Source organism: Galeopterus variegatus, unplaced genomic scaffold, assembly GCF_000696425.1.
Source record: "Galeopterus variegatus unplaced genomic scaffold, G_variegatus-3.0.2 Scaffold3704, whole genome shotgun sequence".
Taxonomy (NCBI): domain Eukaryota; kingdom Metazoa; phylum Chordata; class Mammalia; order Dermoptera; family Cynocephalidae; genus Galeopterus; species Galeopterus variegatus.
Genome location: NW_007729815.1, coordinates 146,988 through 171,120, shown reverse-complemented (window position 1 = coordinate 171,120; position 24,133 = coordinate 146,988). Strand labels below are relative to the sequence as shown.

Here is a 24,133-nt window from a genome sequence, read left to right as displayed (position 1 = left end):
TGAGCCAATATGAGTGACCGCAGCCCAGAAAAACACCATCAAGTTATGTTGGGAAGTGCTCCGAGGTACAAACAGAGCTTCAGCATTTTTATAAACACGAAAAGGGGAGGCAAAAGGGGAGGAGAGGGAACAACCCCCTTAATCGGGCTTTACATTGGTTGCCTACCATGCCATGAGTCAGTGATTGGTTAATGGTTATATCTTGTTCTTTGAACAGTTGTTAAATCCATAAGTAAAGGTCGCATGTTCATTTCAACATTCTTTAGGTTAATTTATAGCTCTATGAGCCGACACCATATTTGGACCCTAGGCCTAAGGTAGACTGTTTAACAATGTTCCAGGATGTGGAGGATGTGACTATCACCATATACCTGACCTCTCAGGGCCATGGGAATTATGCTGACTTCAGTTGCTGATGCTAGAGCAATTTTCAGTTTATGACTTGGAAAGCAGGATAACAACTTTTTTAGTTTAGTAATGTGGAACCTCAGCACAAGTGACTCGTTTTGATTTTCAGTCTGGTCTATTGGGGCCCAGTGCAGGAGCTTAGTCCAAAACAATGACCTCTTATAATTTTTATTTAACAGGTATTACTTGTCATTTTTCTAGTTAATAGCTGATGTATATGAAATATGCATATTCCCTTTAAACAAATAAATATCAAGTAAAAATTTTAAAAATCAAAGGATTTGGGGGACGATTGTACACACACACACAAACATAAATTTAACTTGTATATATGCACATATAGAGAAAGAGAGAATAACTTGAAATCAAGAAAGATACTTTCTTTTGTACAGAAATTTAAAGGGAGCCCCAAAAATCTAAGAAGTGAGCAGGTGCTAAAGCCAAGGGGCAACACAGAGCAAGCAAAACAGGATCAGACTCTATTACTGAGGACTGGCTTTAACCTCCAGGCTGCAGCATCAGCCTAACAGAATGTGGATCAGAACTAGGTGGACAAGAGACCTCGGGCAAGAAAGCAGTGGATGTGAGCAGCACTGACAGAGAACAGAACCTGGCCAGGAGGACTCCTCCCCTCCCTCCAATAGCAGGAGACTGACTTAGAGAGAAAAGCAGGGGGCGAGGGAAATCTTAAAGACTGAACATGTCTCTTTAAAGGCGACTGGGGGCTGGCCGGTTAGCTCAGTGGGTTAGAGCAGGGTGTTATAACATCAGGGTCAAGGGTTTGGATCCCCTCACTGGCCAGCCAACAGGAAAAAAAAGAGAGACTGGGTATACAGGGATCAAACCCCAAAACGTGGTGTTATCAGAAAAGTGCTATTTTTCTATCTGCCTGTCTGAGTTTATAGTGTGTTAAATGGCAACCCCACTAGTTATATAAGAATCATTATTTTTCTATCTGCCTGTCTGAGTTTATAGTGTGTTAAATGGCAACCCCACTAGTTATATAACAATCATAATATTTATTGTGCCAGCTATGGTCCCAAGCAGAGTTGGTATTGCAGCTGTACTGTTTGCTTCAGCCAATTAGAGTAAGTATACTATGTTGCTAAGACTCTTAGCCAATGAGTGCTCTACCAAGCTATACTCAGCTGAGCATGTACTGTGAAGTCATTCATTCATGCTCCTTGGCCTTTCTGCTGTCTATTTTGGGTTCTAGGTAACAGTTTGATCCTATATGTCTGACATAACCTATGAGTAAGTGATAGTGTTGCTCACATTAAAGAAACAAAGAATACCATGACTTTTTTTTAAAAGCAAGTGTTACGGGGACCTTAATGGGGGGACTGCCAGAGGTTAGCTGGCTGGATCTAGCCATGGTAGAAAAAATTAAAAATCCATATGCCTATGAGACAGCTCTTCAGAAGGGAAAAGGAACATTGTCTTTTCAACCACTTTGAAAATCAGCCTAAACATCTGGAGCCAGTTGTAGTGGTTAGAGAGTTCCACATACCTCGGCAGGCAGCAACAGTGTAAAAGGGAGTGATCATGCAGAGACTGCAGACGTCTAGGACAGTAATTCTCTGACCAGCTCAATGCACTCACTGAGCATGGCAACAACCACCACGACTTGCCTTGGGAAGACCTCAATGCTCTACAGTCCTATAAAGGCAGTACTACTTTTGTAAGATTTTAATTTGAAGCCCATGCTGACCTATCATTCTAAGACACCCATCTCTGTCTAAGCTGACCCATATGCTAGGTTCTGGATTGTGTCATAATTATTCACTCAATACAAAATCCCATCAGTCACAATTCTTGGTGGTAAGTAGCACAAACTATTAGTTTTGCTAGGGCTGCTGTAACAAAGTACCACAAACTTGGTAGCTCAGAACAAAATTTATTGTCTCACGGTTCTGGAAGTCAGGTCTGAAACTGAAGTGTTGGCAGAGTCATGGTCGCTCTGAAGGTGCTGGGGATGGCTTTGTTTCAGGTCTCTCTCCAAGCTTCTGGCAGTTCTTTGGTTTGTGGACATAAATCTAGTCTGCACATGCTATTCTCCCTATATGTGTGTCTCTATGTCGAAATTTCCCCTTTTTATAAGGACACCAGTCACATAACATAGGGATCCACCCTACTGCATTATAACTTCATATTAACTAATTACATCTGTAACAATCCAAATAAGGTCACATCCTGAGACACTGGGGGTTAGAACTTCAAAATAAGAATTTTAGGGGACACGTAACACCAACCTTGTGCGATTTCAGGGGGGGAAAGTCTGTGAAAAGGCTATTGGCTAAAAGAATCTTTAGAAAGGCTGAAAGAGCAGCTTGGAAAATGGGCAGGTATGGGGGAGACTGAGCACAGCCAGAACCACAGCCAAAATAGTGTCCCAAAGCAGCCCAGTGAGGACATCGTGACCTCTGCAGGACACTGAGCACCAGGGCTTGTACCACCCTAGAATCTGAGCTGCTATGCTGCAACTTCCAACTATCTTCAGTCACTCAACCTAAGTAGGTATTTTCCAAGACCTTGGCTTTTAATATCTCACTAGTTCCCAATTTTAAGTCTAGGTAATAAGCAATCTGCAAGGGAGGCTTGGGAAAGCAAGTGTCTGGAGTTCTGCTTTAGTAGTGGGGGGATGATGGGCTATATCCCATCAATACACATAGAGAATTCTTCAAACACAAGAGAGAGGTTCAGAGGCTAAGCAGCCAAAAGAAATAACAACTATCCACTCCACAGTATGTTTATTATCTCTACTATTGAACAAGGAGTATATAAGGAAAGAACAACATAGACCAATCTCAAAAACCTAGCCAGAAAAGTCCTAATTAAAAATATCAATATAGGGTCAGCCTGGTGGCGCACTGGAGAGTGCGCCGCTTGGGAAGCGCGGCGGCGCTCCCGCCGAGGGTTCGGATCCCATGTGGAGACCGGTTCCCGCTCACTGGCTGAGCACGGTGCGGGCGCAACACTGAGGGTTGCGATCCCGTTGCTGGTCAGTAAAAAAGACAAAAAGGAAAAAAAAAATCAATATAAAGGGTTTTTTTTTAAGGGCCAGCCCGTGGCTCACTTAGGAGAGTGTGATGCTGATAACACACAAGGCCACGGGGTTCGGATCCCTATATAGGGATGGCCAGTTGGCTAACTTGGGAGAGTGTGGTGCTGACACCAAGTCCCCGTACCGGTCATTTATATATTTTTTAATATAAAGGGTTTCTTATTGGCGTTTTATTGAAATCAAATGTGTTTTGTTGAATGGACCATGTAATACCCTTTTTCACTGGGAAGCAGTCTCTGTCAATGACATCTCAATCCAAATCTATAATTTTTCAACTTTTTTAGTTATTAAAGTAATCTCATTTCAGTTATTAAGACTGACTCCATTTTGAAACTCCAATTCATATTTGTTTCAAAGCTTTCCTCCTTCTCTCACTAGAGCAGACTGGATTTGTAGCTCTAATGACCTGGAATTGGGGATTGGGGTGTGGGATATGGGGCATGGGGCTGCTTGTCACATCTGATTCCCTCTTCCCTGTTTTTACTTGAAGTACTCAGAATTCCAAGAATGACCCCAATGACCCTTGCCCTTGTATAATCCCCTCCCCTTTGAGTGTGGGTGGAACCTGTGAATATGATGAGATATTATTCCCATGGTTATGTTACATTACATGGCAAAAGAAAGATTGTCTGGGTTGGCTTCATCAAATCATATGAACCTTTACAGTCAGAGTTTTTCCTGGCTGGTAGCAGAAGAGTAAGTCAGAGGTTCGAAGCACAAGGGGGATTCATTCAACACACTGTTGCTGGCTTGAAGATGGAGGGGACCATGTGCCAAGGAAGGCAGGAAGACTTTAGAAGCTGAGAGCAGTCCTCACTGACAGTCAGCAAGGAAGAGGGGAGCACAGCTCAAAAATCACAAAGAACTGGGGTCAGCCTGTGGCTCACTTGGGAGAGTGCGGTGCTGATAACACCAAGGCCACAGGTTCGGATCCCTATATAGGGATGGCCGGTTAGCTCACTAGGTGAGCGTGGTGCTGACAACACTAAGTCAAGGGTTAAGATCCCCTTACCGGTCATCTTAAAAAAAAAAATCACAAAGAACTGAATTTGGCCAACAACCTGAATGAACTGGAAAGCAGGTTCTTCCCTAGAGCCTCCAGATAAGAGCCCAAGCTGTCCAACACCTTGACTTCTGCTTTGTGAGACCCGGAGCATAGAAACCAGGGGAGAACACCTGAATTTCTGATATACAGAACGGTGAGCTAATAAATTTGTGTGGCTTTAAGCCACTACATTTGTGGTAATTTGTTACATGGCAATAGGAAACTACTACATTAGTCCTCTGGTACTGGGGTGGCAAGAAAGGGGAAAGGAAAATTACATTTCTTAACATTTTTTTACCCTTGAAAGTTTGTTGCCCTTTTATTAGTGGGACATGACCATGGTTCCATTATATGAACGACCCCAACTAGATGATGGGGGACATTTCTGTCCCTTTCTGTTGGTTGTCCTAGCTTCTCTGATTAATACCAATTGGCCATCAGCTCCTTCCATGTGCTCAACCTCACTACGTCTCTTCTGCCAGCTGAGTGGCTCTGCAACTTTCAGACAAGATACGATCACAAGTCCTGGACTTAGTCAGGGCATGTGGGAGATTATAAATGCCTCATTCTTCCAAAAGGTGACTTCTGTTGTTCCTGATCCTCCCTTAACACTCTCAATGATAAAAGTTATCAAACCAGTTTAGCCTGTATTGACCCTATGGGAATCAGAATCTCAGGCCAAGGTTTGGGCGTTATTTAAACTTAGCCTTAGAGAATTGAGTAACTGTTCTCCACAGGGCAATATTCCCACTGAAATCTCTGAAATATGTGGTATCCTGTAAGAGCAGGATCAGATCTTAATTATGCTCCATATCATCCTGTTATACTATTCCTGTTACAAATTCATCAGTGTCCTTAAAAAAACAAAACAAAACCAAAAAAAACCTGTAACCAAATAGGATTGAGCAACAGAAAAATGGTCAATATTAGAAAATTTGTCAGTATAATCTCACCACATTAACAGATTAAAAGAGAAAAGCCACATGGTCATCTCCAGGATGCATAAAGAAGCAGTAGATAAAACTGAACACATATTCATATTTTTAAAAACCTCAAAAACCCAGCAACAGAAGGAAACTTTTATAACGTGATTAAGGACACCTAACTAAAACTTACAGCAAACATCAAACTTTAAAAGCATTTTTATTAAAGTCAATAATAAGATGAGGATACTTACTATCATTGCTACTATTCCATAAAGTAATAATTCTTTTAATGGTTACCAGAAAAATGAAATGAGATAAAAGAAAGGAAGAGACAAGTTGACAGTTTCTGCAAATGATATTATTATCTACATAAAAAATCCAAGAGCATATACTGAAAAACTAATAGCCACCCCCCAAAAAAGTATATATATAAAACAAAAATGCAGCAGTGTTGCTGGCTATAAGATCAAAATATAAAAATCAGGAAAATCAGTAATTGTCCCATATGTCAGCAATAACCAAATAGAAAAAAGATATAACTTAAAATAGCAATAAAAGCTATAAAGCACCTCAAGAAAAAAGTAGCCAAAGATATAATAGCTTTAAGAAGAAAATGATAAAAGATTATTAAAGGATGTCCAAAAAATGGAGCAATATGTCACAGTCTTATCTGGGAAGAATCCATACTGAAAAGATGTCAAGTTAATTTATCAGGCCAATGCAATTCAAATCAAAATCCCAACAGGATTCTTTTAAAAAATTAGACAAACTGATTCTAAAAGTAACATACAGGGCTGCCCAGTTAGCCCAGTTGGTTAGAGCACGGTGTTGTAAAAGTAACATCCAAGAAGAGCCAAAACAATACTGAAAAAGATAAGGAGACCTCACACTGTTAGATATTGAAAGTTATTATAAGGCTTAATACTCTATGGCCCAGCAATTCCTCTTGGATGTAGGCAGCCTACTGTCCTTATTGCTTATGGATTCATATATTTACAGTCAACATATAAAACATGGACTTAGTGGATAAGCACCAAACTGATCATTATGATTACATCAAAGGAGGGGAGATGAATGGGATTAAGAATAAAAGGAGAATTTCAACTTTTTTTGTAATGTTCCATTTTTCAAATATATTTGAAGCAAAAATGACAAATGTGAATTCTGGGCAGTGGTTACATTGGACATGAATTGTTCTGTAAATGTTTCTGCACATTTAAAACTTGTCAAAATAAGCAAAAGTTAGTTGATTAATTTTTTAACAATAGAAACAAAATAGAAAGGAAAAAAGTTGTTTTTTAACGGTTGGCCACTATGAGGATCCAAACCCTTGACCTTGGTGTTATTACACCGTGCTCTAACCAACTAAGAAAATATTTTTTGAATAGAAAATATTATTCTGAAAATAGAAACAAAAAGCCTGTAGTCATATTCACCATTTGCTGGGACTTTGCTCTTTAAATAACACTATTCAGTTCCAGATGTTTGTAAAGACATATGGAATTTGAGCCACTTCTGTAATTTTAGATGAACTCAAATATTGTGAGACAGCATTCTAAACACCCTTTCTGAAATAAATCTTGTCATTTTTCACTATGCTTTAAAGATTACAGTTGTCATCAATAAATACAAGTATGAAATGGCCCTTGGGCCAGGACAAGTCTATTGTGGATACGTTTGCAGAGTTTATATCCCGAAGAATATGAACATTCAAGATATCTCCATCTCTTGGAACAAAGGTGAGCATCAAAAACAATGCTCCTAGGGCCAACCTGTGGCTCACTTGGTAGACTGTGGTGTTGATAACACCAAGTCAAGGGTGAAGATCACCTTACCGGTCATCTTTTTAAAAAAAAAAAACAAACAGTGCTCCTAAAAATAAGCAGAAGTTTGCTCACAGAAAAGCCTCAAGTAAGCACAATGAAGGGCAAACTGACACGAAATGCAGGCAGATGCGGCAGCTGGTCTGCACTTTTTTCTTCATGTTAACAATAGAAACTGCTTTTAGGGTGAGCAAATCCAGTTTGTTTTCTCACCCCTTTTCCTTTGACTTCTGCAGTACTCAGTACAGTATCATTACTTGACTCTGGTTTTTGGGACGCCACTATATGGCCCTGGTTTGGTTGGCCTTCTGGTTATTCCTCTCATTCCTTTGCTATTTCAAGCTCTGCCTCCAGCCTGATCTTCAGTTTTATGTTTTCTACCACTGACCTCTCCATTCTACGGTGCATCACCTAAAACTTAACAACCACCCAACTTTTCATTCCCTCTAGACTTTTTTGTGTCAGTAATATCATCATTCTCTTTGGGTGGAAACTGAGCCATCCTGCTAGGTTCCATTAACGGCAAGGAGTATGACTATCTTGTTCACCACCTGGGGCCTAGGGTAGCGATTGGTACACACAGTAAGTTTTGAAAACCAAGTGCTAGAAAAATTGAATCCTTGCCTCATCCTTTCTCTCCTCCTAATACGCTAAGTCCTATCACTTCTTCCTTCATCTTTTTTTTTTTTTTTTTCCTGCAGCTGGTACAGGGAATTCTTCTTTCATTTCTGTCCCTTCTTTTCTGGTTCTATTAGAAAGGGACTAATCCTATTAGTTTTGCCCTTTGTTTCTGCTCTAATAAATTTTGCCAAGAGAATTTTTCAAAACACAGGGCCAGTGAGAAGGGGGAAGGTCAGCCAAGAAAGGGGCTGACCCAACTATTCTGAGCTTGAATCTGCTCTCGGTGGTCCTGTTACAACACAGTTCCAAGCAAATCATTGTTTATATGCTCCCAATATCTTCCCACTGCCTATGCTGTCTAAAGCCCAAATTTTGTTCCTTGGCATTTAAGAAAACTCCAAGTTCTAGGGCCAGCCCGTGGCTCCCTTGGGAGAGTGTGGTACTGATAACAACAAGGCCACGGGCTCGGATTATATAGGGATTGCCAGTTAGCTCACTTGGGAGAGCGTGGTGCTGACAACATCAAGTCAAGGGTTAAGATCCCCTTACCGGTCATCTTTTAAAAAAAGAAAGAAAACTCCAAGTTCTTAAAACTTTTTGTTGACTTTTATTTCCTGTTTCTCAAACAGTCCTCTTGTGTTTCTGCTTCTGGACTTTTCTGATAGTATTTTCTCGTGCCTGTAATAGTCTCTGCGTTTGTGTCTTGAAAGGCACAAAATATGAGTGATCCTTTATAAGGCCTTTGTGAACTTCCCCAGTATTCATGGAGCAATTCTGTCTTGGGACTGTTTTTTGTTTTGGCGGCTGGCTGGTACAGGGATGGAAGCCTGGACCTTGATGTTATCAGCACCACCTCTAACCTACTGAGCCAAACGGCCAGCAGTCTTTGAATTCTTACAGCACATGCTCACCCATTCATGTCATTTCACAAAAGCGCCCTTTTTATGCGTGAGAGTTTCTTTCATCCAGTCTGACAACCAGAAACCTCACTATATTTGATCTGATAAAGATGAGATTTGTTTTTTAAAGGCCTCACCTAATCCCTAAAGTTAATAATGTTGGCAATTAAATTAAATCAATTGAGTGACCACTATGTTTAAGTAGGGTTCCTTTTTCCTAGGCTGGGGAGTGGGAGAAAGGAAGGATAATAATTTTATTTAAAAAGGTCCTTAATAATAATTTCATTAAAAACAGTTCCTTAAGACCTAATCACTTCCTGGCCCGGGAAGAAGCTGTTCTTTACGTCTGTGCTTTTGGGGTTGGGCCAACTCAGTTATTTATGTCTTCGTTCATTTCTGAGACTGCATCAAAAACGTTTGCCACACCTATGTGGGCAAGTAGGTGAGTCCTTCAGAATTGAGCGCGTAATATTTAAATATATATTTTTAATGGTAATACGTGAATAGATTATATAAACAAATCGAAACATTCCAAAAGCCCAAAAGGAAAAGTCACCGCTTTTACACCACCCCCGCCCTCCCAGCTCCCGCAGTAACCGCCGTCTTATTCCTCCAGCAAGAACACCTGTATGCACCACTGTATAAGCCTACGTTACCTGCTATTTTTAACCTTTTAAAAAACAAGTCTTGAAATAACTCATTTGTATAAAACTCCAGCGGCAGGCGGCGTGGGCTTAATATAACACACAGCTGTCGATTTGGGTTTCTTTCTGGTAGCAGCGACTTAGAGACGCACTCGCCCGCAGTTTCCATCGCGGTCGGGAGGTGTAAACACACGAAATACAAAAATAGCACAACCGCCGAAGGACTGCCCGGGCGCCGCGCGGGGCACCCTGGGGAGCTCGCGGCCGAGACCCCTCCCCATCCGCGAAACTCCCACCCCCCCACACGCCGGCGGAGGCGGCGCGGCCCACCCCGTCCCCAATTGGCGGAGGCGGCGCGGCCGGGCGCGTGCGCGCCCAAACGCCCGGATGGGCCGCGGCTTCCGGCGCGCTCCCCATGGGCGGCAGGGGGCGCACGTCGCGGAATCTCGGGGGACTCGGTTCCTTTAGGGGCCTGCGTGGCCCTGGGTGACTGGAAAGGAAATAGAGCATGAAGCCGATCCCGAGGCACGGTCCTAACTCCTCTAACCGGTATCCTACCGCTTTCACTGCCAGGAGCCTCCTTCCTTTGCGGACTAGTGTGTTCGAACGCCCCAGTGGCCTGGGCCCCGAGAGTGGAATGGTCGCCGAGGCCCAGGGCGTCGGGCTTCCGCGCGCCCCGTGAAGGGAACTGGGGAGCCTCGAGGGACACCCCCCATTCCAGCCGCGAAAACCCCCTGGTGAGGAACAGGTATCGGTCCGGAAGCGAGTGCTCAGTTCTGGGTCTGGGCTGTGACCTGGGTCCCCTTGCTCGCTCTCGTCTTCAGCTTCTTCTCAGCACGCAGCCTTTGTGCTATTCGTGGCGGGGGGCGCGGGGCACGTGGCCCTGTGGAGGTTTTGTTGGGAGGAGGCCAGGTCGTAGTGCCCGGAGGAGGGCGGGGTTTGGGGCCCGCGCTCCTAGCGGGAGGGGGCGGGGGTCTCCCTGGGAGCTCTGGACGGAGGTCACATGGGCAGGGGCCGGCGGGGCCTGGGGTCATCGGCCCCCTCCCGCCTCCCGACCTCGATGATTACAGGTGTCTGTTGGGTTACGTGTGTGAACTGGGCGCTGAGTCTGGGCGAGACTGGGCTGGTCCTGTGGGCACGTTGACTCAGCTTTTCCTCTTGGGCTGGTCAAGTTCGGACACGTTCCGAGTCTGCAGTAAAAGGAGCTAAGTCCTGACTTGTCTCCCGCTGGGGCTATTTAAACCTTGCCTTTTCTCTGCTGTATTTACTGGCGATTAGAGAGAGATAGATACCTGTGGTCACAGACGTACAGCAGTTTTTCTGTACTGATCGGGTAAGAACTGACTTGCTGATAGCTTTAGTTTTAATAAAGGTGTTATTTTGAGGCATTATTTATCTCTTTTATATATGACTTTGTTTTTTCACAGATGTTTTGTTATTTCAAGTTTTTATTGTGTGTGTGTGTGTGTTTTTCCCTACTTGTAGGCAAATGTGCAATACCAACATGTCTGTGTCTACTGATGGTGCTGTAACCACCTCACAGATCCCCGCTTCGGAACAAGAGACCCTGGTTGGTATCAATGTTTCAAGTGGAACTTTTATTTTTATTTTTTATTTTTTTATATTTGTTTTTTGATCAAGTGGAACTTTTAAAATAACTTATTTTATGAGATGATCAACTAAATTCCACAGACTTGAATTATAAAATGACTCTTTGAATAAAATTGTATGTACTTACCTTAAATTCTGCTATCTCAGGCATAACTGTGTGAAGTAAAAGTTAACTCTAGGAATGAGTATTTTCGTAGTCTTTTACCACCGAGGTTTTAAAAATGTGTTCCATTACATTCTTTAGTGTGGATTCTGATGTTTGTTAAGTGACCGATTTTTTTTCCTATTTTGTCCTTTCAGTATTTAACTTTTTAAATGATTTCTAAAAACCGCAAAAATAATTCATGCTTGTTGTAAAGTTTTTAGGCATTACAGAAATGTGTAAAGTAAAAACTGGAAAATTCCAGTCCTCTCTTTCCTCCATGTCTCCTTTTAGATTTTTTTCTATGTCCATTACCCACATATATATTAACATGTGAATTTAAATCTGTTATTCTGTTTGTTTTACTAGAACAGGATTAAATTAGAGGTGTTCTACAACTTGCATCTTTGTCAATAAATAAAATATGTAGAATTCTTTTTTTCTACTATACCTTATCCAATCCAATACAGAATTCTTTTTAATGGCTGCACAGTTTTCCATAGCATGAGTATGCGATTTTTTTATTATTTATGCCTTTACTGATAGGTTTATAAAAATTGCCTCCTGTTTTTGAGTATTACAGATAGTGCTGCTTTGTACGTGCATCCCAACACAAGTGTTATGTGACTATTTCTGTGAGAAAGGGCTGGCAGGTTAGTTCACTTGCTAAGAGTGAAGTGCTGATAACACCAAGGTCAAAGGTTGGCATCCTGGTAGTGGCCAACTGCTGGAAAAAAACTTGGAAAATATTTCTGTAAGAAAGATTTTGTAGAACTTCTGAATCCTAAATTAAACATGTTTGATTGCTACTAGTAACCTGCTCACCAAAAGATTGTAACAGTTTTCACTCCTGCTACACTGAATATTAGTAACCTTTAATTATTATTATTATTTTGGTGGGGTTTTTTGGCCATTTTTCTGGAAAAAGATACTGTGCCATTGTTTAAATTTATATTTTCTAAGTCTCTGGAAAGGTTTGGCATCTTTTCATTTGTTAAATTACTTGCTGCTTCTGTGATTTGCTTGGTCTCATTTGTTTTTCTTTTAGGTTTTTTGCATTTTTCTTAATTTGAGTAGTTCTGTGTTTCAGTGTATTTAACTTTTGTTATTTACAAATGTTGAATTTAACTTTATGTTGTCTTTTCTGCATTGAGAACATTTTTATGAAGTCAAATTTGTTGACTTTTGTTTTTGAATTTTGTATCATTCTTTGGAAGAACTCTCCCATCCCCAAATTATGCAAACATATTCCTGTATTTTCTTATAGTATTTTAAATTTTTACATCTAGATCTTCACCTGGAATTTATCTTTTTTTTCTTAAATGTAAGAAAATGTGTGATGAGGACAATTAATGACTCAATTCTACATTTATTGTATATTTTAAGTTTTTCAATTATTAAATAATATTTGTTCTGTTGATTAGCTGGAAATAGGCAGTTTTTTAAAATCTGGTTTTGAGAGTTAGATTCCAAATGGGGATGCTGTCAGATTTCAAAGTTAGACACAGGAGAGGGACATATTGAAGAGAGGTACAGAGGCACCAGTTTGTGGAGATGGCAAGCTGTAATATTTGATACTTGAGTTTTGCACATTTTGATATAGCAGGAACAAGGGAGAAAGAACATAAGCACATTATTTCTGTACCCCCTTGCCAATTATTTTCTCAACATCCCTTGCAAAACCTCTAGATCAGGTCAGACAAACTATAGCCTATGGGCCAAACTTGGCAAGCTGCCTGTTTTTGTAAATAAAATTTTTCTGGAATGCAGTCATGCTCGTTGCTTTACAAAGTATCTATGCTTTTGAGTTAGAACATCTGGCACAAAAAGCTTAAAATATTTACTGTCTGAGGGCTGGCCCATGGCTCACTTGGGAGAGTGTGGTGCTGACAACACCAAGTCAAGGGTTAAGATCCCCTTACCGGTCATCTTTAAAAAAAAAAAAAAAATTACTGTCTGACCCTTACAGAAAAAAATTGACCCCTGATCTAGTTCATCTAGTTGGCAGGCTCTTTGAATATAGGTCATAGGTTTGTTTTGTTTTGTTTTGTTTTTTTCAGTACCTAGCACTTTTTGGTACATAGTAAAACTTCAGCAAGTGTTTGTCAAGTAGATATTTGAAATGTAGACCAACTAATAGAAAACATGATATAGTAGGAAAAAAATGCTGAATTGTACTTGAGGGATGGCAGTTAACAGTCTCAGATCAGCTCTTAATAACCTTTGTCAGCTTGGGTTAGTTATTTAACTTCTCTAGACTTTCAGGAACCTAATCTGTAGAAAGAGAAGAGTGGTGACAGGACCCACCCTAAAGATTTTTTTGTTTTTCTCTTGGATTCTCTAAGTTAGCTTACAGAGTAAGCTCATTGAATCTCAACCACGTATGGTACTTTGTAAGGTTATAAACAGATGATAGAAATAGCTGGAGGAAAAAGAATAGTCTTCACTGTTTTGTGTTGGGTACTGTTTTTGATCACAACTAATACTTGATGATTTCATTATATGCATAATAATTAGATCCTCTCTATTTTTTTTCAAAATCCCTTGACAGCCTGTAGAATTCAGCTTACATTTAGTAAAAAATTATAACTTCTTTTTTGAGGTATAATCTTGTGAAATTGTTAAACATAGTGTCTGCTGCCTTTATTGGACTTTATGGACACATTTGTTGCTGGGCTTATAGTTCTGGAATCATTTTGGAAGTATAATAGCAGCTCTTTTTTCTTTGTAGGTTAGACCAAAGCCATTGCTTTTGAAGTTGTTAAAGTCTGTTGGTGCACAAAAAGACACTTACACTATGAAAGAGGTAAGCTGAACTAAGTATAAGAGATAAAGAGATAAATTGTCTTACTAGTTATATATAGACATAGTTTTCAAGACTGGGAAAGAAATTAGCCATCTGGAAGGATTTTTCAATAACAGCAACATTGTTTTGTGGTCATTTGGACTATATTTTGGAGCTGAAAATCTAATGATACTCGAGTTTCATTTCTCAGCTAGGAACTCAGAGACAAAGGGAAGCCCTGTAGGGATTCTTGGCCTTTCTGTGCTGTGAACTCATTTGGCAGATTGGTTAAAGTCTTCTTCAGACTGGTAACTCCTTCTCAAAATCATGTTTTTAAGTGCATGAAATAAAATACATAGGATTACAAAGGAAACATATTAAAATACAGTTATTAAATAACTAGTTTGTGATATATATTGTTTTTTATTAACACATTAAATACATTGATCAGCAGATCTAATAACTGTAACTTCAGTGTAGTGAGGAATATGTGATATTTTAAGATATTTTTGGCATAAGCATAATACAATATGAAAACACTTGTGCTTTTATTGGTGACAAAATCACAGGTACTGCTAATACTGTTGTGATTTGTTGCCTACATTTGTAATTGAAGGAAAAGCTAAATTTGTTAGAAGTTAGTGGAAAAAAGATAGAAATTTGTTTTTTTTCCCATCCAAATTAATGGACCCCCTGAATTCTATCCAAGGACTTCTTAGGCATCCCTGGATCCCAGGTTAAGAACTTCTGCACTAGAGATACATGAGTACAGTATACTGATCTTTTCTGGGATAGAGGTGAGCTGATTCATGAACATATGTTCTATTTAATGGATATAACATTCAATGTATTGTTCTCTAGCTTTAAAATTGTGCATGATTTTCAGTGAGAGATTGGGCCATCTTAAGCCAAATTTCAGTGTGAATGAAATGTGCCCGTTCCGCATCTCTCCCATTAGTTTATGGGGCTCAGATTATTAAAATACTAAAATTCTTTCTTACATTGGGATAGTGGGGCACGAAGAGATTCCAGACCCTTTTCATTTTCAACTATACTTTTTTTTTGGCAGCTGGCAGGTTTGGGGATCCAAACCATTGATCTTGGCAACTACACTTTTATAAACTTCCTTAAGGGATGTTGGGTAGAAGGAATCTAGGTTCTCTTCCTTCTCCCTTTCTTACTGCCTGTCAGCCATCTCTCCAATCCATAGCCACATAGGAATATTCTTTTAAGGCTAATGCTTGCTTAGCCAGTTAAGTCCATAGAGAATGCTTGCAGGGAAGTGCCAAGTTGAACAGTGTTTTTAGGGCTGTTAACTTGGAATTGACCTTATTATTGTTATATAATCAGTTAAGGAAACAAAGTATGAATTTAGCAGTAAGTAGAAATGAGAAAATTGATTAAAGCCATTATAAACACTTACAATGCTTATGCTAAACTATGTGAGTATAATGTGTATATTGTCTGAAGCAGTTTTCAGTTACGGGATCTTTATTCTGGGGCACTTGAGAAAGTGATGAAAGCTAGTGTGGGGTAATAGAAAGAGCATTGGAGTAAGAGTCAGAAGACCTGAGATCAGTTTCTTTATTACTAATATGGTGATAACAATTCTATGAAATAACAGAAAGATGAGATGATACTTGTAAAAAAATACATTATAAACTGTAAAATGCCATACATATGTAGGTGATTATTAGTAGGTTTTATGTGGCTATCTTAAAATGTGTTGCCTACTTCTTTGTCTTAATGGAGCACATAGAATAAAATTTAACTTTATATTGGTTCAAGGTCACTATTTTGATTATTTATTATGGTATAGATTATATTGCTATCTTTGAGGGTTTATTTCACTTACTGAATTCTGCCAAACTGTTGTGTAGATATCATTGGTCATTTTTTTGTTTTTCTCCTCTGTGATGATATTAGAGGCTATTGGGGTATGAAGTATTTATGACTTATTTACTAAATGTCTCCAGGTCATTGCCATATACTTCAGTTGATTTTTTTTTTTTCCGATACTGCAACTTTTTATTGCTGTCAGTGGTTTTGTATTTTGCTGCCTTTTCCCTGATGTGTTAGTACCTAGATATATGGGCAGAGATAAAGTCTGCAAGAACAAAAAAACATATTTTAAGGTTTATTTAAGTAAATTATAAAAGCAGTTCTATTTTCATCAAATCAAAGGAAAATGCTTAAAAGCAGCTTCTTTTAGAGTACAAAATGGTGGTTATTCTACATGGTTGTAGATGTAGTTGTTGGTTGTTTAACCCTGTTCAGATGAATGGGGTATTACTGATTGTAAATGAAACTAGCATTTAGTTTTCTTTAGTGCTGAGAAATCATATTTCTATTTCAGGTTATATTTTATCTTGGCCAGTATATTATGACAAAACGATTGTATGATGAAAAGCAACAACATATTGTATATTGTTCAAATGATCTTCTAGGAGATTTGTTTGGAGTACCAAGCTTCTCTGTGAAAGAGCACAGGTAAATTCTTAGTTTAGTCCATTGTGAAAAGCCAGCTGGGCAAACATTTCAGTTCACCTCCGCCCTCTCACTCACTTTTGTTGGAGGAAAATTATTATGTGTAAAGGATGCTGATATTTAATTTCTTAGATCTATAGCATATTGTTTGAGAACCTGAGCTCTGGAGTCTTATAAAACTGTCTTTCAGAACTAGCTCAGTCATTCACTAGCTGTGTGAGTAGGTAGATTGGCCTAACCTCTCTAAACTTTAGTTTTTTACCAGTCATTTTTATATTATGTGCAGATGTGTGTTTTAATGTACTTGTGAACAGACTACAGTATATTTAATTTCATCTTGCTTCTTAATTTAACATTATGTAAGCATTTTTTCATTGACAAACCAATTCTAATATCCATTCCTGTTATTTTATACTTGGCCTTGAGTTATAAGATCTAACTGTAAATTTAAGAAATAACTTTATGGGTGATTTTGTAACACTTGAAGTTAAATCTTCTGATAATGTTTAGAGGTGTTTCTGATATTGAAAGCATAGTCTTAAAATTAACTTTGACTTGAATCCTAATAGGTTGTGAGATTAGAAACTGGAGTAATAACTGACATGAAAGAGGATGTGAATAGGAATACTGATTTTTCTGAGTTTTAGTTGCTGTATCATCATTCCCAAGGGTGAAAACAGATAGTTGGGATTGGTACTTTACCCTTAACTTTGAGAATTAGAAATGATATCTATGACAGATAAACATTCTCTAAAATCATTAGTTTAAAAACAAAAAGAAAAATGTGCCATGACGTCAGTGAATGCTGGGATAAATGAATTGTCTTCCTATTGGGATATAAGCTCCATGAAGGCAGAGGTCTATTTCTGTTTCATTCTTAGTTTTCCCGAGTGTCTAGAGTAGTTACTGGTACATAAAAGGTTCCCAGTCTGTATTTATTGAATGAATAAATACTGCTTTATCTTTTGGTAAATTTTAAGATCAAGAAAAAAAATCCTTTAGATGATTGGTCCAAGATTGATGAAAGTCAAGATATAATCAAGTTTTTATGTGGTGGGTTTTGTCTAAGCTGCTACTTTTTTAGGCAGTTTGCTTCTAAGCACAGAGCTAGGAAATTTTTTTCCTCTTTGAAAATTTTCTAACCTGCCTCTGCTTGCACACCCATTCCTTGGGGTCTGTTGGTAAAGTCCAAACAAAGCACATTTTAGGAAATGGAGAATTGAAATCTTTCACCTAGAGATACCTCAGTGATTATTTAAAGTAACTGTATGTATTTATTGTGCTACTAATTATTGTCCTTTTGGGGGCCTAAAAGTTTGCTTGTGATATAATTTGAATGGCAGTCATTTAAAATATGGTTTTGAGTGTGTATGGTAGTAGTTTATATTAAATACACATTTAAAAGGCTGGTTAAATTCAGTTTAATAAATTTTTATTTTAAAATATACATCTCTTGATTTTTTTTTTTTCTCCCTACAAGGAAGATATATACAATGATCTACAGAAACTTAGTAGTAGTCAATCAACAGGGTAAGTTAATTTTGAACACCATAAACATATACCATAAAAACATTTTGAAGATATTTTTGTATACGTACATGTTCTATAATTGTGATTCTTGTTAAAAGTTGCCTTAATTATATATTAATTATAATAAAAATATGATAAATTTAGCAGGAAGAAATATGTATGAGCTAAAAACCATAATACTAAGGTTCTATTGTAAAGTTAGATATACTGTTACATCACTTTAAGCCCTGGGGTATCACAGTTAGGATTTTTTTTGGAAGGTAGATAATTTCAAAAGCTTCTGCTTAGAGGTGTGATCAAACCTTGAAAAATGTATTGCATGGCTTTGTGAAGTAGTATAGGTACTTAGGTAGGATCATTTGAAAATATGGGTCTTTGTTTTTGTTTTCGTAATAGACAAACTACCACTTTGTGTAGGTAAGTGGCATTTCAATTCTCTACTTACAGTTCTTAACTGGTCATTTTTTAGTCACATCTCCCTTTGATAGTCTGATGAAAGCACTGGGTTCTCGGTCCAGAAAGTAGCACATACACATGTATAGTGGTAAGCTGATAAATGTTTGACAACCTGCTCTTCATGGGAAAAACCCTGGTTTGTAGTGGTTGTTGATTTCCATGGTGTAAATACTCCCATTTTCAGGCTACAAACATGGAATTGGAAGAGATGTATACAGTTTGCTTTTGAGTGTTGGCAGGAGCTGGCTCCAGCACGTTACAGCCCTCCTAAAGTCCATTCTCGAACTATAATTAAGAGCTGTTCTGAGAAGCTTGTTTAGGGCTGGCTGGTTGCTCAGTTGGTTAGAATGTGGTGCTAATTATACCAAGGTCCAGGGTTCGATCCGTGTACTGGCCAGCTAATAAAAAAAAAAAAGCTGTTCTCATATGAATTGACCAGTCCCTCGTGCTCCCACTACCATATTCAGATTTTATTGTTATGTTGCTTTGTTACACTTGTTTGTATTTCTGTTTCCTGTGTCCCATTTAGGTTTGCATTCTACATCACACAGTAAAGTATTTTAATAATATTGTGTTTAGTAAGTGTGTTTGAGGACTTGCCATTTTAAAACTTTTTATGAAATCAAATGATGGCAAAATACACAATTAATAGTATCTATAGTAGTATTTTGAGTTTTCTGATGTGTGTATCTCTGACGCATTCATTCATTCATTCACTCATTCATTTAAATAAGCCTTGGCAGATTACTAGGAAAATTGTATTAATGAGATGGTAATCTGTAGATTATTTACATTATTTCCATTCTGGGTTTGTATTAGGTTTCAGTTTAGTAGAATTAACTTCAAAACTCTTATCAGTGTTTTCAACCTTGTGACACCTAATGTTTACTTTTTATTACATCTGTTTTGTAACATCTTTATTATACTAAAACAAAATTCCTGGGTAATATAACTTACCATGTATAACTTAAGAAAATCAGTATAATGCCTTACCTATAATATAAAGAGAAATTAATAATAATACATGATTTCAAAATGGTAATGTTCAGGCATGACTTCACTCTTAAAATGAAATATTTCCAAGGGTGTAGTAAAGGGTATTTGATTGTGATCTTGGATAATTATATATACCCCAAATCTGAAACTTTGACTTTTGAGCTTGAGGTCTATACATCCAACTAATGAATAAAACCTGAGTAACACCCATTTTGGTTTGCTATTTTACCATCACCTTCCTAAAGTTTCTGTCTTGGGAATGGTACCACCCATTTATTCACTCATTCTTTTGATCCAAGAGCATGGGATATTTTTCCATCTTGTGTCCTCTTTAATTTCTCTCAACACTGGTTTGTAGTTCTCTTCGTAGAGATTTTTCACATCCTTGGTTAAATTTATTCATAAGTATTTTATTTTTTTGGTGCCTATTGTAAATGGGCTAGCTTTCTTGATTTCTTTTTCTGCATGTTCACTGTTGGAATATAGTGATTTTTGCGTGTTGATTTTGTATCCTGCAACTTTGCTGATATCATTTATCAACTCCAAGAGTTTTTTTGTAAAGTCTTTAGGTTTGTTCAGTATATCGGATCATATTATCTGCAAACAAGGACAGTTTGAATTCATCTTTTCCAGTCTGGGTACCCTTTATTTCCTTCTCTTCTCTGATTTCTTTGGCTAGTACTTCCAACACTATGTTGAATAGGAGTGGTGAGAGTGGGCATCCTTGTCTATGTCCTGTTCTTAAGGGAAAAGCTTTCAGCTTTTCCCCATTCAGGATGATATTGTCAGTGGGCTTATCATATAAGGCTTTAGTTGTGTTGAGATACTTTCAATCTATACCTAACTTGTGGATAGTCTTTATCATGAACAAATATTGAATTTTGTCAAATGCTTTTTCAGCATCTATAGAGATGATCATATAATTTTTGTCTTTGCTTTTATTGATGTGGTGTATCATATTCATTGATTTGTGTATGTTCAACCAACCTCACATCCCTGAGATGAATCCCACTCGATCATGGTGTATAATTTTGTGTATGTGCTGCTGTATTCTGTTGGCTAGTATTTTTTTGAGGACTTTTGCATGTATATTCATCAAGGATATTGGCCTGTAGTTTTTTTGTTTTTTTTTTTCTTTTTTCGTGTCCGGCAATGGATCGCAACCCTCAGTGTTGCGCCCGCACCTCGCTCAGCCAGTGAGCGGGAACCGGTCTGTATGTGGGATCCGAACCCTCGGCGGGAGCGCCACTGCACTCCCAAACAGCACACTGTAGCAGTGCGCCACCGGGCCGGCCCCAGAATCTTAGAATTTTCTTAACTCCTTTCTCTCTTGCCTTACATATTAGACACCAAGTCTTGTTAATTTCTTTTTTTTTATTTGTGTCTGCCTGCCTGACCCTCTCTCCCCCCTCCCCCTCAATTTCTTTTTAATTTCTCTGAAAGTGATCTTTTTTCCATGCCTTAGTTTAAGCTTTAATGTTTTTTCTTTCATATTATTGCAGTTACTGTGTAATATCAATTTCTCTGCCTCTGTCCTCTTTTTCTTTTCGCTAGAGTGATTTGTCACTCTTCTGCTTAAAATTACTATTACTACGGGTTCATTATTGCTCTCCAGATATGATACTTTCTGTGAACTAGGATACCAGTTTTATTTCTTGGACTGAAATCTTTTTAATGGTCAGTGGCTGCAACATTGCCTTAGGGAATCCGAAGTAATGGCTGGGAAGAATGCCATGATTTGGGAATGAATGTGGGAATGACAGCACGAGTGCTGCTTGTTGACATTCTTATGCTGTTAAACACACAGGATCCTTTACAATCTGAACCTGCTTACATTCTGGTAATAATGAACTACCTGTAGTTCCTGCGATAGGAACTGCTGGTTTGCTTCTGGATGCTTTCTCACACAGTGTTCCCTTAGTCTGGAATGGCATTTCCTTGCCATATTTCCATATATTCTTTTCTGTTTGTTTGTTTGTTTTTGGTTGGTGGCTGCTAAGGGGGTTTGAACCCTTGACCTTGGTGTTACAAGGTGGCGCTCTAAACAACTGAGCTAACCAGCCAGCCCTACTTCCATATATTCTACTACGAAACCTTTCCTGATTCTTTGCTCCTCAAACTTTCCCCATCCCTACCAAATAATTATTGTTCCATCTCCTCTGTTAATTTATCTTATAATACTTCTTTTAATATATTTATTATACTTTATAATTACACTTTTATGTGTCTTCTGTATTAAATTTGAATTATCCTATTTACATCTCCAGTATTTAACATGGGGATGGTGCCTGGGAAATACATTTTTAATGTTTGTTGAAAGGTTAAATTTTGTAAGGGTTTGTGTTGGACTGCTATGTATTGAATAGTCTTTTCTAATGCGTGATTGTTTTTATTTTCTTGCAGAACCATCAGATTCAGGCACATCTGTGAGTGAGAACAGGTGTCACCTTGAAGGTGGATGTGATCAAAAGGTATTGTTTAAATACCTTTCTCATTCTAGTATGATGTTTCTTGAAAATTGGAAAGGTTACTTAAAACAAAGAATTTTTCAGTTCCTGGTATTATAAGAGTAGTTTTTCATTATTTTTTTTTTTTTTTTTTTTTTTTTTTTTTTTTTTTTTCTTGAATGCTTAGGGCCCTATGCCAGAGCTACAGGAAGAGAAACCTTCATCTTCAAATTCGGTTTCTAGACCGTGTACCTCATCTAGAAGGAGAGCAATTAGTGAGACAGGTATATGTGAATATTTATTTGGCACATTCAAACAGCTTTTTTGTGTTCTTTCTCTAATGAAATTAGTGCTTTTAGACTTAATTAAATTGTTCTGCTTTTTTAGTTTAGATGAATGAATTTCTGAGTTTCTTTTATTCTTGATTTTATTTGATGTACAAATTGCTTTCTTAGCAACATTTTTCTGCTGACTACACAGTAGGAACAGTATAGTCAGCTCTCTATTATCAAGATAAGTAGAGGACAAGAATATAAACTATTTTAACCATTATTCTTAATCATCACAGTAGTTAAAAATTTTAATTTTTGTTTTTAATAAATGATAAAACATACCAATGAGTTTTGTCAAGATCAAGGGTTTAGATCCCCATACTGGCCAGCTGCCAAAAACAACAACAAGAAACCAGTGAGTTTTAAAACAGAAAGTAAATAGAGGTAAAGAAAATAGCTAAGAACATTTTTGCAGAGAAAAGATAGTAGAGAGGAGGCTGTTGCCTGACCAGAAGTCGTAAGAGGAGGTTGGCTGGTTCATTCAGTGGGGTAGAGTGCAGTGTTACAAAACCAAGGTCAGGGATTTGAATCTTTGTTCTGGCTAGCTGCCAGAGAATATAAATAAATGAAATAAAACAGCTTTAATTAAAAAAAATTTTTAAGAAGTCATAATAACTACAATTGTGATTCAAGTGAAAGAAGAGTTCAGATCAGAGTGACATAGAATAGATAAACCCAGACTATAGTGTCTTGGAACCAGCAGCAGAGGCAGTACGGGCAGAGGATGTGTTATTAAATTCATGGAACTAGAACAAATGGGTAGTTATTTGGGGAAAAAATTAAGTTACATCTGTACCTTATGCCAAAATGAATTCCAAATCAGTTTAAAAGATAAATGCAAAATATTATAACATATTTGAAAAATAGTCACTTTAAATTTGAGTGTTAGTATGTTTGTTACATGAAAAGTTCCCAAAGATCAATAGAAAAATATTTAAAATTCAAGTAGCAAAAAGGGCAAAAAAAGCCCCCAAGTTTCTCTGTAAATACAGATGGTTAATAAATATCGGGAGAGGGTAAATTTTGATGATTTTAGCTTTACAGATAATAAAAAGTGCGAAAAGTGTCTTTATTGGTCTGTCAAATTAGCAAAGATAAATTTTTTGCTCGTAATAACTTTTGTATAAGTTGGTTAAATATTTATGGGTTATATAAAATTTTTTAAAAATTAAAAATATTTGTGGATTATAAAAAGGTTTAGAGTTCTTACCATTATCATAGTAACTCTACTTCTAGGAATCTGTCCTAGAGATATAATTAGAAATTCAGATTTATATTTAGAGATATTAATTACAGCATTATTTGTAATTGAAAACATACCATATATGATGGTACAAAATATTGTTGCCTTGACCACTGAGGCATCTTTCTGATTCTGCTTCTACTCTTGCCCTTTCTATTCTTTCACCCACTACCAATAGAAATTGTAAAAGAGCAAATTGGGTTGTGTCACTTCACTTAGCTTCTCTGATTACTTACCATTGGCCTTGAGGTAAAGTCAACACTTTTACCTTGGCCTACAAGGACCAACTCCTTCCCTGTGTTTCAGGTGTACTGATTGGTTCCTCAAATAAGTCAAATTCTTTCCTGCTTTAAGGCTGTTTGTTAGTCTCTTTTTTCTGCCAGGAGCCCTTCTACTTCAACCTTGCAAGACCTCCTCATTTTCTATTTTTGCTTAAATGGGTCTGAGAGACTCTTTAAATACTCAGAAAAGTTGAGCTCATTATAGTTTGTACATAATTTTGGTTTCCTTGATGTTTGAATGTCATCTTCCTCTGGTGGCAGGCGTGATGGCTGACTTTAACTTTCTATACCCATTGCCTATTGCTGTGACTGACATGAAACAGATACTCAAATTTGTGGACTAAATGGTTCAATTATTATGAACAGTATATGAACCTATATCATGGATACCAT

General features: G+C 37.9%; 1 protein-coding gene across 6 annotated transcripts in view; it reads left to right on the top strand.

Annotated features, from left to right (window-relative positions):
* Positions 1-7,123: 7,123 nt before the first annotated feature.
* Positions 7,124-24,133, top strand: part of MDM2 (MDM2 proto-oncogene, E3 ubiquitin protein ligase) — a 43,331-nt gene continuing 26,321 nt past the window's right edge. For 2 of the 6 annotated variants that reach the window (XM_008585767.1, XM_008585765.1), the window contains exons 1-9: positions 7,124-7,182; positions 10,004-10,178; positions 10,916-11,000; positions 13,915-13,989; positions 16,325-16,458; positions 17,936-17,985; positions 18,382-18,402; positions 21,841-21,908; positions 22,072-22,168. In XM_008585767.1, the coding sequence (XP_008583989.1) occupies positions 7,146-7,182; positions 10,004-10,178; positions 10,916-11,000; positions 13,915-13,989; positions 16,325-16,458; positions 17,936-17,985; positions 18,382-18,402; positions 21,841-21,908; positions 22,072-22,168 (742 nt within the window). In that variant the 5' untranslated portion in view covers positions 7,124-7,145. Of the gene's footprint in view, positions 7,183-9,859; positions 10,179-10,915; positions 11,001-13,914; positions 13,990-16,324; positions 16,459-17,935; positions 17,986-18,381; positions 18,403-21,840; positions 21,909-22,071; positions 22,169-24,133 lie in introns of those variants that run through there. The other 4 variants (XM_008585768.1, XM_008585766.1, XM_008585769.1 and 1 more) reach the window with 3 other exon arrangements.